Here is a 14,558-nt window from a genome sequence, read left to right as displayed (position 1 = left end):
TTTTTCAGTTCTAGTTAGTTAGTTAGTTAGTTAGGCTAACTCAAACTTTACTAGATGTCTGTTCGTGGTGCAACGCGAATAAAAAATGTCACGTTGAAGACAAGCAAGCTTCAAAAACCTTGCGTCATAGCACAAATCTGAAATACGGAGTGTTTAAAATGTCTCTTTATATGTTTCAGTAGATATTATGGTCGACCATGAACGCTTATTGGCTGTTTATAAGCATTTAATTACAACATATTCCAACAATTTGTTTACTAATCTATAATATGTGGTTTTATTTTTGTAAAGTACACAATAAAATGTACGATTGAATGCCTATGTTCTATTTTTTTTTAAAGGGGCATTAGGTTTTAATACATATACTGGCTTAATTTTGGGATATTTGCTTGTTAATGCTACATTTTATATAAATGTAATAAAATGTGATAGGGAAAAAAACCCCCACAGAGAACAGAGACAGACATTTGAGAGGAAAGAGTAAAATGTAGCAATCCTGACAGTAATTTTAATGTTTTAAAAATGAGTCATCAATAGCTATTCCTTCCTTCCTAACATTATTAAATCAAAGTGCAGGTTTTGTAAGCCTTTTTTTCCCCTTAGGCCATATGAGCAACAAGGAGGTCAATGTGATTTAACCATGTGTTGCAATACAAAGTGTATATGTGTGTTGGAGGGGTGGGGGGTAGAGGGGCTGTCCTTTAGGAACTCCTGAGCAAAGCATTGGACTTAGACCATTGGCTGTTATCAGCTACATCATGAATCGAGTCTACATATAATCCACAAGGGTGTCTCACCAAGATGGTTAAGTTTTTCCAGCTTGTTGAGCCGGATCCAAACACTGCAGTGAGATTTTTGCATTGTGAATGTTAATGAAAAGATAGATTTGAGGAAAATGTGTTCTAGGTTAAATGGGTAACATTTTGATCTGAATTCAGTTTGTTTGTAGATTTCTTTGCTAAAGTCTAAAGTCTAGTTTCGGAAAATCTGATGTGCTCTTGAACCTATTTGTGGGCCTGCTATAAATAGGGCCACTCTGGCAACACATGCATGTCTATGATAGGAGGTTACAGAGAATTTCTTCACAGACTCTGGCTCCAAAGTAACACTGACAACACCTTAATGGTAAGTTGGAAATTTAGAGAGTTTTGCCGTGAACAAGAAAGACATCTCTTGTATTCCTAAGACATACAAGTAAATTACTTCTCTTAGGTTTGTGTTTGACCACTAACAGCGCTTTCACAACCCGATAGCATGATCCTATTTATAACTTGCTCCAATGCAATTGCTTTGCTTGGTCAGAAAGGACGAGCACTAGGGCTGAAATGTGTGTTTGAGTTTTGTATGGGTAAATAACACAGAGTGTGTCGTTTGCTTTCTTTAATTAACAACCAACAGGTTTTGTTGTAATTCTGAAGTGTTTCTTTTATCTTCTCCAGGAGCTTCTGCATGGACAGCAACATTTAATCTGAGCCTTGATCTTGGAAAGCTGTGGATGTGAAAGCAGAGTGCTTTTTTAGCCTGGGTGATTTATCTCAGCTATCTCGGATTGTAAGTTTTTGGTGCGCTACCATAGTGGACAATGACTTCTAGAAGGCTGATGACTCGATCTTTTTCTGGCAATGGGAGGACAAGCAGCTTCAGTGAAGACGAGGCTCCATCTTTCAATGGCCGCAATACTTACCTCTCAAATGTCCGGCCTGAAAACAGGTAGACAGTCTTATCTGTATTCTTTATGTGTTTGTAGATCATGTTGGTGAAGCAGATTGATATTGTATTGATACAGATTGATACAAGAAGAAGATATAAAGTGCACAGTGATCAAGAAAAAGAGTCTTGGTCTGGCAGGTCGAATAAAAAAATCATAAAATATAATAAACATTTCTTTGTATCTTTTATGTCATTTAACTGGTATAACACTTGATCAAACTAGACCCATTAGATGAAGTTTGCCAAATTAAACACAACCACTTAAGTTTTCAGATAAAATCAGATATATCACACAAATAATTGCATGTGCATTATCTATAAACTGTAGGAGGAGGACAGCTGTGAAACAATTTTACTGGGGTAGAGTCCCAATACGCAGACCCTAATTAATCACTGTCGTTGCTTCGTTTGCCTCCTCTCTGAATAGCTATTCAAGGTATTCTCACTACAGGCCGGCGAGGTAATCTCTATTTTAAAACACTTCTACCCACTAACATCTTAACTGCAAAAACTGGTTTACTCCACGAATGAAACCCACACAAGTTTTGACTGACCAACATTGGTTTCAGTGCTGGGTTGGCAAGTTTGTTTTGCTTGACATCTCACAAGTTTGTGTCAACCTTTGACATCCATGTCACTACCAGAAATTCCCATTAACATCCTTTCCTGTTGTTTTAATTTAAAAATTAGAAATAAAGTAATTGGAGCCTACTAGTTAAAGATGAAAGGGTTCACCTGATTAACTGAGATAAATTATAAAAGTATCCACTATTTCTATTTGAAGCAAGAAGCTGACTTTCTAATGGATCAGCAATTCCTTTCAGGAGCACGTTGTGCAGTGTCATGGCTCAGCTGACTGAGGACATACAGCCATCTTTCGAGACCACCTTGAAGTCAAAGGCAGTCTCAGAGAACTGCAATGTGAAATTCACCTGTGTGGTAACAGGTAGGCTTACGTCAAGGTAGCGTCTGTGCCCTGTTGTTTTCCGGAATAACTGAAACCTCTCAGACTGAGCTGGGTGTGAAGTGGCAGGATGTGACTAATATGAAAACAAAGGATTTTGCTTCGAAGGCAGCACTTCTTCCTGTATTACTTTTTCAGCACAGCTTAATTTTGAGCTCGTTTTTCAAGAATTTTTGGGCCTCAGGCAAGCTAGATGGTTGGGCCAACATGATGCAATAACCAAAATACATTCAAGTGAACGCTTCCACACTGTGTTTTATTAAGCATGTCATTATTTTTAATATATGAGAAATTTAGCTGTTGCACATTAACAGCACAGTGTAGCACAGGGAGTGTAATGTTTACAAGCCAGAGGAAAGGTGTTCATTATATCATTTCCATGTCAGGTTACCCAGCTCCAGAACTAAAGTGGTATAAAGACGATATGGAAATGGATCGCTACTGTGGACTCCCGAAATATGAAATTCGTCGAAATGGAAAAACTCATACCCTTCATATTTACAAGTATGTAAGACAGGCTTGCATTAATCATACTGCAGAGAGGTAGCTCTTTGTTTGTTTTAATGACATTAACAAGAGCTTCTGTTTCTAGCTGCACAGTAGACGATGCAGCCATCTACCAAGTCTCAGCCAGCAATAGCAAAGGTATTGTCTCCTGCTCTGGTGTTTTGGAGGTTGGCACCATGAATGAGTACAAAATCCACCAGCGCTTCTTTGCTAAGCTGAAACAAAAAGCAGAAAAGAAGAGAAAAGATGCAGAGGAGCAGATCAAGATGGAGAATAAAGAAAATGTTCAGAAAGTGAAACCACTGATTAGTCCAGAACACCCTCAGAGGAAACGGGCTGTCCCACCACCAGAGGAGAGGGAAGTAGCCAAAGAGTCTGAGGCTATAGAGGAACTGGGAGCTACTGCAGAACCTAATGGAATTAGCTCAGAAAATGAGGAAACAGCTTCTTTGGCATCCCGGGACAGAGGTCTTGAGGACGAGACAGGTCCATCAGACGAGACGTTGGCCACTAAAAGAATAAAGATGTCAAATGGTATAGATGCTGGAATTAATAGTAGCCGAAGCCATATGATGGGAGTTGGAGGTGAAAACTGTTATGATGGAGGAATCAGTTTGGCACAGTTTTTGGCAGAGACTCTTCAGTCCCAGGCTGTGGAGGAAAAACAGAATTCATCTCAAGCCGAGAAAGATAAAGAAGTGGAAGAAGCTGTTTTGTGTGACAATCAAGAGAAAGAGAAGGAGGAAGAGGAGCTGCAAAAAAAGAGAGAAGAAGAAGAAAAAGCTCTACAGGAGGAATATGAAAAAGAGAAAAGAAGAGAGGAAGAACTGGCCATCAGAAGGGAAAAAGAAAGAGAAAGGCAACCCCAGGTGTCGCACACAGCAGCCCATGGCAAACATGGCCCAGACATCAAACATCACAGCAAGGGCCATAAGGATCACGACCACCACCACATCCAGACCTCCATTTCCTCTATGCTCCACTCAGTCAAAGACTTCTTCTTTGGTAAGAGTAAGAAAAGCACTCATGGTCACACTGAGAATGAAGAGGCTGATTTTGAGCACTCAGTGGAGGCTCCTGAACCAGAAATGCCACCATCATTTCAGCTGCAAGAAGAACACAGTCCAGACATGTCCAAACCTCCTACAGAGGAAGTCGCGCCTGTGGAAATGGATAAACCCAGAGAGCCTTCAGAAACTACCGTGGCTACAGAACACGAGCCACCGTCAGTAAAGCCAGATACATTTAAGTATGAAGACCATGCACAACACTCGGCCCTGCCACCATCACATGAACTGCCACAAGTGGAGTCCACAAGTCCGAGTGTGACAGAAAGTGAGGAAGCCGTGGAAGCCATGGAGGTATCTGTGGGGATGGAGAGCAGCAGCGCAGGTGAAGAAGTGCCACTGCCCAGGCTTCAATTTGTCACAGAGGTATGTACAGGGGTCTTCCACAGCAGCACGTTAGATCCACTCGTGTAATACAAAAGAGCACGAGTTGAGCACAAAATGAACTTCCTCACCACCCCACACAAAAATCGTTAAAAAGAAAATTAGAGGGAAAGAAGTGCCTTTGTGTGAGTGTCTGATCGTGGTTATTTCATCTCCAAATAAAGTATCAGTGAGTTGTACTAAAAATTAACACCTAGATAAAATGATTAAGATTTCACTATAGAACAAAATTTTATCAGTTTTTAAGTTTTTTTAACATCCTTGAAAAAAAAAATCAACTTTCAGTTTTCAATCAGATTTATACACAAAGTTTTTAGAAGTGGTAAAGAAGCAAAAACGATGATTAGATGTTGTAATCATGAGTCTCTAGACAGTTAAAAACACGCATAATATTAGTGATCAGCAACTTTTAGGAGTGAGTCAGCATAAGGGTGTGACACAACTGTTTTGCTGCAAAGATAAACCACACAAAAACAGTGTGGGAGAAACAGGGAAGCTTAAGATGCATTTCACTAGTTACATGCAGGGGCAGGGGATGTTGTGCATCTGCACTGTAAGATAGGCTGCATGTTGGGTTTCGCATGTTGGCTGTGGTGAATGGGGCCAGGAGTGCGTCAGAGATCATGATGAAACCTGAATGTCAGATGCGGGTCTCACATTACAAACAGGGCTTTGCTTTAAAGAGGTTCAGCGGTAGTATAGTGAGTCCGGCGGCAGGTCTCGGCATGAAAGGAAGGGACACATTCCTCACTGCCCCCCATACCTTAAAATAAACCCTTTCCTCATCGAGACAAGAGAGAGGAAGGCAGCACTTCTGTCATCTCACTGTCCAACTTGTCAAATAGCTACATGTATGTTAGAAATGTGTTTTTTTTTAGAGTTAAACTGATACAGTCTATGTGTCTGACCTTTGGCCTTTACAGCAAGCAGCCTTAAACTGATCACCACACAATTCTTTGATTTTAAGTGAAGTTTTTCATTAGTAGTTTGTCTTATCAGTTACACAGTTAAATATGTAGCACAAGTGTATTGATATTTACCTGAAATTACCCAATAAGCATTACACTGTTACCTTTAAAGGTTTCAGACTAGAAAAAGGTGTTACTGTCATGTTTCGGCTGTGTGCAGGCAGGAATTGGACCCAAACGCAAACTCACTAGAAACAGGATTGAACTCAAAATGGCAGCTTTTATTGCTGAACAAACAACATCTACAAAACCTAAACTGAGAAGACGCTAACAAGAGTCACAGGGCGAAACACACAGCATGAAGGAGATCACGACACTGATACAGAGAAACACAGGGCTTAAATACACTGGGAAATAACGAGGGGAATGAGACACAGAAAGGGAGCACAGCTGGGAGAAATCGAACATAACGAGACCCAAGGGAAGCGAAACGCAATACATTCACGTAGGACACAGTCCTTCAAAGTAAAACAGGAAATGTAACATAGACACAGACTTGACTAGGGGAGACAGAGCAACTAAGAAACACAGAGAACAATAACAGGGAGACACAGAGGGCGGCTAACTAAATAATCAGAAAACTAAAGAGAATACAAGAAAGCCAAACTAAGACACGAGACTAAAGAATAAACTGGGGCAACAAAGAGAACTAAGATCGTAATACAAAAACTCAGAGACACAAGAAACTCAAAACACTGGGTCACCGACCCAGAACAGTGACAGTTACATAGTTTTAGTTGCACTTTTTAATCTCTTATTTATTCAGCTTTTGTTTTTCTGTGCATTTTTTAAATGTTTTGTTTGCTTGAGAAGAAGGGGAATATTTATGGGATAATATGTGATAACTTAAGAAGCCTTATATGGGTATTATGAGCCGCATTAAAATGCCACTAAGTATTAATAGCTTTGACAAGTAAGTAATTACAACTTCTTCGGTTGCAAACAAATGTTTGTAGTTGTATTCATAAATTTCCTGTGTGTGTTTTTGTTAATTGTAACGTAGCATTAATGTCCAAGCGGTGCACAATGATATGTGGAAAAGGGAACTGAAGTAGCTATGTTTAAACATCCACCTGCTGAGTGATTGCATATCCATAATGTGGAACTACAACTGTACCTTTGCTATGTTGTGGTTAGGTACAAGGCTCTTTAAATGAATAATGAGAGGAAGTTGTAACTATTATCTGAACAATCTTTTCTCACATGATTGTGACCTTTTTTTAACACACAATGTACACAATGGTGACAAATAGCTTCAGCTTTAATTTGAATGCGACTCCAGTTCCCTTCCATCGAAAGCTGCAACTTCTTTTTTTTTTGGCAGTCACTGCCGGCCACACTTATTGTCACGAGGCATCACATGGTTGCTTTACAGCTATGTATACATTTTAATGATGAGGACAGAGGGGAAACGCGCTCTAAGCGGGAAAAAACAAAAGGAAACTAATGACACTTTTTTATGTAACTCAAAGCTTGACCACTCTGTGATCTATGCTTTCTAATTAGGACTTTTGCTCTTCAGAGTCAAATTCTGTTCTTTTTTTAATTATCGGCTATTGTTGAGGCTTGAGGCTACCCAATATTTACATTAGATTTCTATCTGTCATGTGTGACTGCTCTTTGGCTGAGCTACAAGCTATCATTCATTCACCACCTAGCAAATACTTTTGTGTAAACTGCACATCAATGTCAGCTTATGCGGGAAATCCCCTGTTTATCTTTCAACCTCAGAGCAAAACAAGTGCACTTTCAAAGCCAGTGGAATTTCACTTCATAACTTTGAAGTGTTTCATCCAGAAGGTTAGTGAAGGTTGGCGTAAAATGTTAATCAGTTAAAGCTCCAAAGGAAAGAATAAAAAACTTTTTTAGCAATTTTAGTGGACCCTCACAAATGTAAACTGCTGTCTTGCACATTGTAGGCAGTTTAAAAAAAAAATGTGGCTAAAAGAAGCTAACCGGTCAAAAAAGTTACAAATATTCAGATTTCCTGTAGTTGTTTTGTAATTCATGGCACAAAAACTTGTCAGAATCTATGACACATAGTCACAAGTTAGAGGTGTAAATTCGCTTTAACAAGATTCTTAAAAACAAGAAGAAAAAAAAAACACTTGAGACCGAAACACATACAGTTCCTCTATAACTAGTAAATGAAAGTGGTAAAAATATTTGCATCCATAGCATGCAACATAATGCATCTTTAGAGGGAGTTCTGAAACATAACATAATAATACATGTACAGCATCTTGGTCAACAGGTGTTGTTTTAAATGTGCTATATAAATAAATGTGACTTTGACTGTGACTTATACTTGAAAATGCCATTACGATGATTTTTCTATTTTCAATCAGGCTGACTTTAAAGATAAAGACACTGAGGTGCTCTCGGTTATCAAAGAGGTTCACGTCACTGAGCAAGAGCTAGATTCACCACAGCGTAATCAGCAGGCTGAGAAAGATGAGTCTGTTCCAGAGGATGATAAGTCTGCCTTGCCACAGACCCAAGACTTGGCTGATAAAGAAGGGGGCACCCCAACGCCCACCCTCACCAGCTTGGGAGAATGCTGGACTCCCCCTCACAGCATCGTCTCAGCAGCGGAAAGCCACAGTCCTGGAGAAACGCCCACTGAAACTTTGCAAGAAGAGGGGAAGCAAGGTGAAGTTGACATGGAGGAGGCTAGCTCTTTTAATGAGTTACATGAGGAAGAGAAAGCCGAAGTGAAATCAAAGAAGCAGGGATTTTCAGGTATAAACGGATCTGAGATGACTAAATTGTCAACATCTTCTCTGGAAAGCCAAATAGAGGCGTGCGAATCTAAAAAGCCTGATCAGGTGCTTTCATACTTTCCTGATGTGGAATCATTCAGTGCAGAGACACATTGTCTAAAAGAGGAGACCAAATGTACTTCACTGATTCAGGAAATGAATACAGGATTTCCGCCCACTACACTCCCTGAGAGTTTAGACAAGGTTGACCTAAAAATGCAACATAAACCCACTCGTACTAGGTCACAGGAAATCACAGAAGTCGGCGATGTTAGTGCTACACAAAGTTCAAGCTCTGGTTTTACAAGAAGCGGGGGAAGATATGAGCAAAACAAAGCGGCAAATTCTATTTTAGAGAAAGAAGGACATAATAATCTGTGTGACAGTCTAAAAACACAGGAGCAAGTGTGTTTAGAAGTGGAGAGCGCTGAAGTGAAGAATGAGAGTTTACAGGTTGAAGCGGAGACAGAAAAGCAGACTCCAGTGAACGCAGAAGAGCCGATTCACTCAAAGATAAAGCAAATGGAGGAGCAGAGTAATACTGCACATCAAAACATGAGTGGGAGTGGCTGGAGTGGTGTGCATTCAGAGAATATTCCAGCAATCCAGATATCGACTATTGAAGATATCCCTGATAGTAAACCAAATGTGCCAGATCTGAGCCCAAGTGAGCAATTTCTAATCCCCAAAATTGAAATAATGGAGGCTGAGCTCAAAGAGTCTACTTTGCCACTAACTATTTTGGCCCTAGACAAGCCAGACTCAAGCAATTTGCAAAAACATGATGCAACTCCTGCTTCTGACTTGTTGCCCACGCAGAAAGGTATGCAGAAAGATGATCACATTTCACCTACGGAGAAAGTAGAAGATGTTGCACAATTAGACGGCAAGACAGAAAATACACAGGTGGAAGGGAGGGAAGAGCCCCCTCAGATGAGCTATGCATTAATTCCTGTTATAAATGTTTCATTCACTGATGATAAGGAGGGTGATGCATGTTTAAACAACCATGTGTCAGACACAAAGCAGGCTGTTGAAACTCCAAAGGGGCCTTTGTTTGTGGTACCACCAATTTCTGTCACTTGTCATGAAAGTGATCTACCACAACTCAGCCTGCCCACTTACACTGAGCCGACAGAAATGGAAACTTCAGCTGGCACGCAAAGCGGAACAAAGAATGACAGTGACAAAAATGAGGCTGTGAAGCCTGAAAGTGCTCAAAATAGAAGACCTAACTTTGACGAAAGAAGTGTCAAAGAGAACACTCCCACTGTGCTATATGAAGCTCTGAAACCAAAAGTCGGTGACAGTGTTTCGTTATTCAGCAAAACAACAGTGGACGTCCTTGTCCCTGAAACTTTGAAACCCAAATCCCTCAAAGATGCCAAGACAGAGAATTCAGTGTCAGTTGAAGATCCCCAGAAAAATAGATTTTCTGTTGAGAGACTCAGCTCCAAGCCCCCGACAAGTCCAGCTAGTCTCCGCAAATTAATATCCAAAGCTGCTGCAGACTCAGACAACGAGGCTGCGGCAGTTGAAGATCTAAGCGGAGGGTCTACACCAACGTCATCCCTTTCCTGTGAAAGCAGTCCCCGAATGAAACGCAGAGACAGTCTAACTCTCATACGCTCTGCCACCCCTGAGGAGTTGGCCTCTGGAGCTCGTCGCAAAATCTTCATCCCAAAACCTAAAGAAGACATAGATGGGACACTAGCACTAGATACTCAAGGGATCTTGAGTTACATGTCACCCAGCCAGGCCCGCAGGGCATCGTTACTGCAGGCTCAAAAAACCCCACCTATCGAGAGACGCTCCCCGCTGCTGAATCGCCGAAAGTCCACCTTGGAGGTGCCAAAAGTGGTGGGGGAGACTCCCACAGAAGAGCCGGCCAGCACCAAACGAGAAGAGAAACCTGCTGAAAAAAAGATAGATCCTTTGAAAGGTAAAGTCTTCTTTTGTTTAATTTAGCAAAGGTATAATGAAATGAAGAGGGTTTTTTTTTTTATCATATTAACTAAATATATGCGTGGAATATAAATAAATAATGAGGCAACCTGTCCAGTTTCCCCCCATAACCATGGATTGGATAAGTGGAGACAAATGGATGGATGGAGACAAATGGATGGATGGATGGATGGAGACAAATGGATGGATGGATGGATGGATAGATGGATAATTAGCCTCTATGGAGTTACAAGCAATTATCTATTAAATCACAGTGGACTGTCTAATTTCCTTGTTTTCATACTTTTCTCAAAATATATCATTTATATTAAATATATCATCAGTGCAAAAAATGTGAAATAAACTGCCACTTAAGAAACAAGAAACATCACATGAGCTCGACTCTCCTTTCCATGCATCACCAGCTCCGCAGGTTATCCGTAAGATGCGGGGAGAGCCATTCCCAGATGCCTCTGGACACCTGAAGCTTTGGTGCCAGTTCTTTAACGTGCTCGGCGACTCCACCATTAAGTGGTACAGAGATGAGGAAGAAATTCTAGAGGTGAAAAGAAGGTTAGTTTTCACCTTTACTCATTTTATGGTCATAACCACCCTACCTATCTGTAAAATCACATGTTCAATTTGTTTTAGGTATTAAAAGAGCTACTTTTCACCTTTGCCATTGCTATTATTCTGAGGATTTCCAGCCAAAATGACAAATGGGCGGGTTCCAAATATGAAACAATAATGCTTCAAGGATAAGCAGGATTTATTTGGGCCTGAGTGCATCCCATGGTCTTCTGTCATTCTCATATTCTCACTGCAAAAGATGTCCAGCTCATGTGACTGTGAACCCCACAGCTGTGACACAGAGAGGTGAATCTCTGGCTAGACACAGAAACTGTAATCTGACACAATATTTTTCCCATCTCCAGGGTGCATTAAAAGTCTATATATGTGCGAATGGTTGCTGTGTCAGCAGTCTGCTGCCACACAGCACGAGCATCTGTCTCACAGTGACATCTTGTGGGTTGTTGGGGAATTGGAGTCTCTCGATTGAATGCGTTCATGACTGTGTGTGTGGATTTTTTTTCTTTATTTTTTCTTTATTTTATGCTCAAGTGGAGGAGATGAAAGCCAAGTAGCACTGGCAATTGTTCTCGCGTCCAACCAAGACTGTGGTGTATATGGCTGCACGATCACTAATGAATACGGGACGGACAGTACTGACTTCCTCCTCAGTATAGACAGTAAGAAACAGCATGTATAGAAAAAAATCGAAATTGAAATTTAGAGTGTTTTACTAATATTAAATTCAATTTATTCAAGGTTTTGTCTGTTTTCTCTCTTACAGTTATGTCTGAAATACTGCTAAAAGATGATTTGGAAGGTACTTTTTGGTTAAACACTATATGCATCTGAGCCTTTGTTTATACACTATTTTTAACTGGATTCCCAGAGTAACTCTGTTTTTGCTTCAGTTGGAGAAGAGATAGAGATGACCCCGCTCCTGTTCACCAAAGGCTTGGTCGACTCTGGCACTTGGGGTGACAAGTACTTTGGTCGGATCATGACAGAGAGGTTGCACCTTGGGGAGGGCTGCATGCACAAAGCCAGCCAGGTGAAGGTCATCTATGGCCTGGATCCCGTCTTTGAGTCCGGAAGCACTTGTATTATTAAAGTTCAAAGCCCCATCACTTATGGGACCAAACAGGAGAGCAACCTTGCAGAGAGAAATCTAGAAATTACTAAGCACGTGAGTTTCACTGAGGAACTTTTGTTACATTTTAGTATATATGGTTAAATAGTGCTTCCTTCTGCTTTATTTATTTATTTATTTTTTAAATCTCTGTTTTCTAGGAATGCAAAGTCCAAAACATGATTCGAGAATACTGCAAAATCTTCTCAGCTGAAGCAAGAGTTATTGAAACCTTTGGGCCTTCACTAGAGTAAGCAACAGATATATTTTTGTTCTGATAATTAAATCCATTAAAATTATACTATACACAGTATATTACTGCTTGTGATCATCCCACTGTTACTTCATGTTGCCCACAGAGTGATTCCTCGCTATTTGATGTACCGGCCAGCAAATTCTGTGCCGTATGCCACAGTGGAGGCTGATCTTACTGGTTTATTCCTTAAGTATTGCACAATGGATGCTAAAGGGAAACTGGTTATGCAAAAGATTTCTGAGATAGAGCAGAAATGCTGCAGCTTCCAGCACTGGATCCATCAGTGGACACATGGCAATTTGTTGGTCACTCAGCTCGAGGGTACGCCACACATAAAATAATCACGAAGGCAATCATTTAAAGTGAATATTAGCGGGATCATGACCATTAAAGATTCTCTAAGGCTTGTTTTTTTTTTCTAGGTGTTGAAACAAAGATTACAAACGTGAGAGTTGTCACCAAGTCAAAAGGGTTTGTATCGCAGTCCCTACATGCAAAATTATTGTTTGTTTGCTGCTAAATAGCTGCAATAACCCCTCCCCCACCTCCCTTTGTTCTTCAGATACCAAGGATTAACTGAGTGTGGCTCACCTGAGGTGTTCAACCAGTTCCTGACACTCCATCAATGCAACTACTACTGCGGGCTTCTTGGCCTGCGCCCGCTTAAGACTATGGACAGTCTGCAGCAGCCCGCCAAAGCGAAGGGCTCAAAAAGCCCTCTGCTCAGCCGCAAAGCGGGGTCTACCAGCCCACAGCTCCAGCGAAAAGGACACAGCCCTCAAATTGCTAGAAAAGCTAATTCTAGCCCAAAGGTGACTAGAAAGGGTCAGGAGACAGAGGACAATAAATCAAGTGCAAAACCAAAGCCAGCAGAAATTACTGATGCCACTGTTGAAAAAAGGTAGGAAAAAGGGCTTTTGTTCTAGCAATATCTCATTGCTTTTATTGGTTTAGTGTTAAGTGTTACTTTCCAGTTATCAAAGGCGGCAAGAGAAAAAGAGTCATTTGTCAGCTTGACGTGGTAAAAACGTATTATGAATATCTGGCCCCTGTGAGGAGACGTCCATCCTCAGCGTAGTTAAAAGGTTTGTGAGAATGTTTGGCATGACGGGCACAGCGATTTTTAAACCTCATAGTCTGCTTTTCTACTTTTATAGAAGAGGAATCACTGAACTGACACAGCTTTTCTAAGAATCTTTGAACACCTGCCTCAGAGTATTATCAGCTCTATGAGTGGACAAACAACTCTCCAAGCAATATTTGCCAAATAAGCCAACAGGAGATGTCAACATTAAGGTGTTTTCATTTAAATGTCGTGTATAAAATGTACATGGCCACAATGTATGTATGTTTCACTCGCTTTCTAGAATGTATTATAAGTATTATACGTAGATGCTGCATGTTCACGTCATGTACAGAATGTGTATCAAGTAAAAGGTGTGCTCATTTCTGGGTTAATATTTATTGCTAGTATTTAAACTTTCTTCACAGCAAAGTTGAGCTCATGCTGTGGATTAACAGCACCATTTTTAGATAAAAAAAATGTTTGTGTGCACTTTGTTTTGGGCTTTTTTTTTAGTTATTGTGACTGATTGTTGTTTTTCCAGTCCCTTTCCATTATTTTCACATTTTAGATGGCAAAACTATACTTTATCTCAAAGAAAAGAGCTGTTTTGGGAGTGTACCGCTGGTCAGTATTAGGCAGAAACTTCATTAACATAACCTTTTTATTCTTATTTTGCGCAAGGCCAGCAGGGACATTTGGAGACGATAAAGATGAAAACCCGCTCAGTTATCACATTAACTTTGTATTCTTGGTTAAAGTCCAACAGAGGTCAGTTCTCTCCTACAAATAACACCAAACCTGTGTGAAAAGCAAGCTTTGGGAATTTGTGTCTTGATTAATGATTAATAAGGATATTCAGAAGAGTCCAAACTAGCACATGTCAGCTGGTGTCATTTGTGTATTCACTAACTGCATGAAGCCTTATAGATGAAGGAAAAGAAAGCACGGAAATATTTTAAATTGAATATGTGAAAAAAAACAAAATAATAATACATAATGTGTACATAAATAAATGGAGTAAATATGCAAAGTAACATGAAGAACAATAATAAATGAGTGAGGGTGCGAGTGAATGACTGAGTGAATGAATAAATGTGTCTTTGGTATGTTTGGTATGTCACACTGTGTTCGCTTTTCTAAAGAAATAAATATATAAAACAAGTCCAGTCATGAGTTTTATTTCCATATGTTTTATAGTAGTTATATATATATATATATATATATATATATA

General features: G+C 40.1%; 1 protein-coding gene across 1 annotated transcript; it reads left to right on the top strand.

Annotated features, from left to right (window-relative positions):
- Positions 1–833: 833 nt before the first annotated feature.
- alpk3a (alpha-kinase 3a) lies at positions 834–14,488 on the top strand. Its single transcript, XM_082540432.1, has 15 exons — positions 834–1,125; positions 1,440–1,710; positions 2,535–2,656; positions 3,061–3,178; positions 3,267–4,614; positions 7,949–10,304; positions 10,732–10,879; positions 11,429–11,556; positions 11,661–11,696; positions 11,788–12,062; positions 12,167–12,255; positions 12,365–12,582; positions 12,684–12,732; positions 12,824–13,162; positions 13,419–14,488. Exons 2-15 carry the CDS (start codon positions 1,583–1,585, stop codon positions 13,450–13,452), a joined length of 5,388 nt encoding a protein of 1,795 aa, XP_082396558.1. The 5' UTR covers positions 834–1,125; positions 1,440–1,582; the 3' UTR covers positions 13,453–14,488.
- The last annotated feature ends 70 nt before the right edge of the window (positions 14,489–14,558 follow it).

This window comes from Aulonocara stuartgranti (assembly GCF_965226115.1).
Source record: "Aulonocara stuartgranti genome assembly, chromosome: 7".
Classification (NCBI taxonomy): domain Eukaryota; kingdom Metazoa; phylum Chordata; class Actinopteri; order Cichliformes; family Cichlidae; genus Aulonocara; species Aulonocara stuartgranti.
This window is presented reverse-complemented; position numbering and strand designations above follow the sequence as displayed.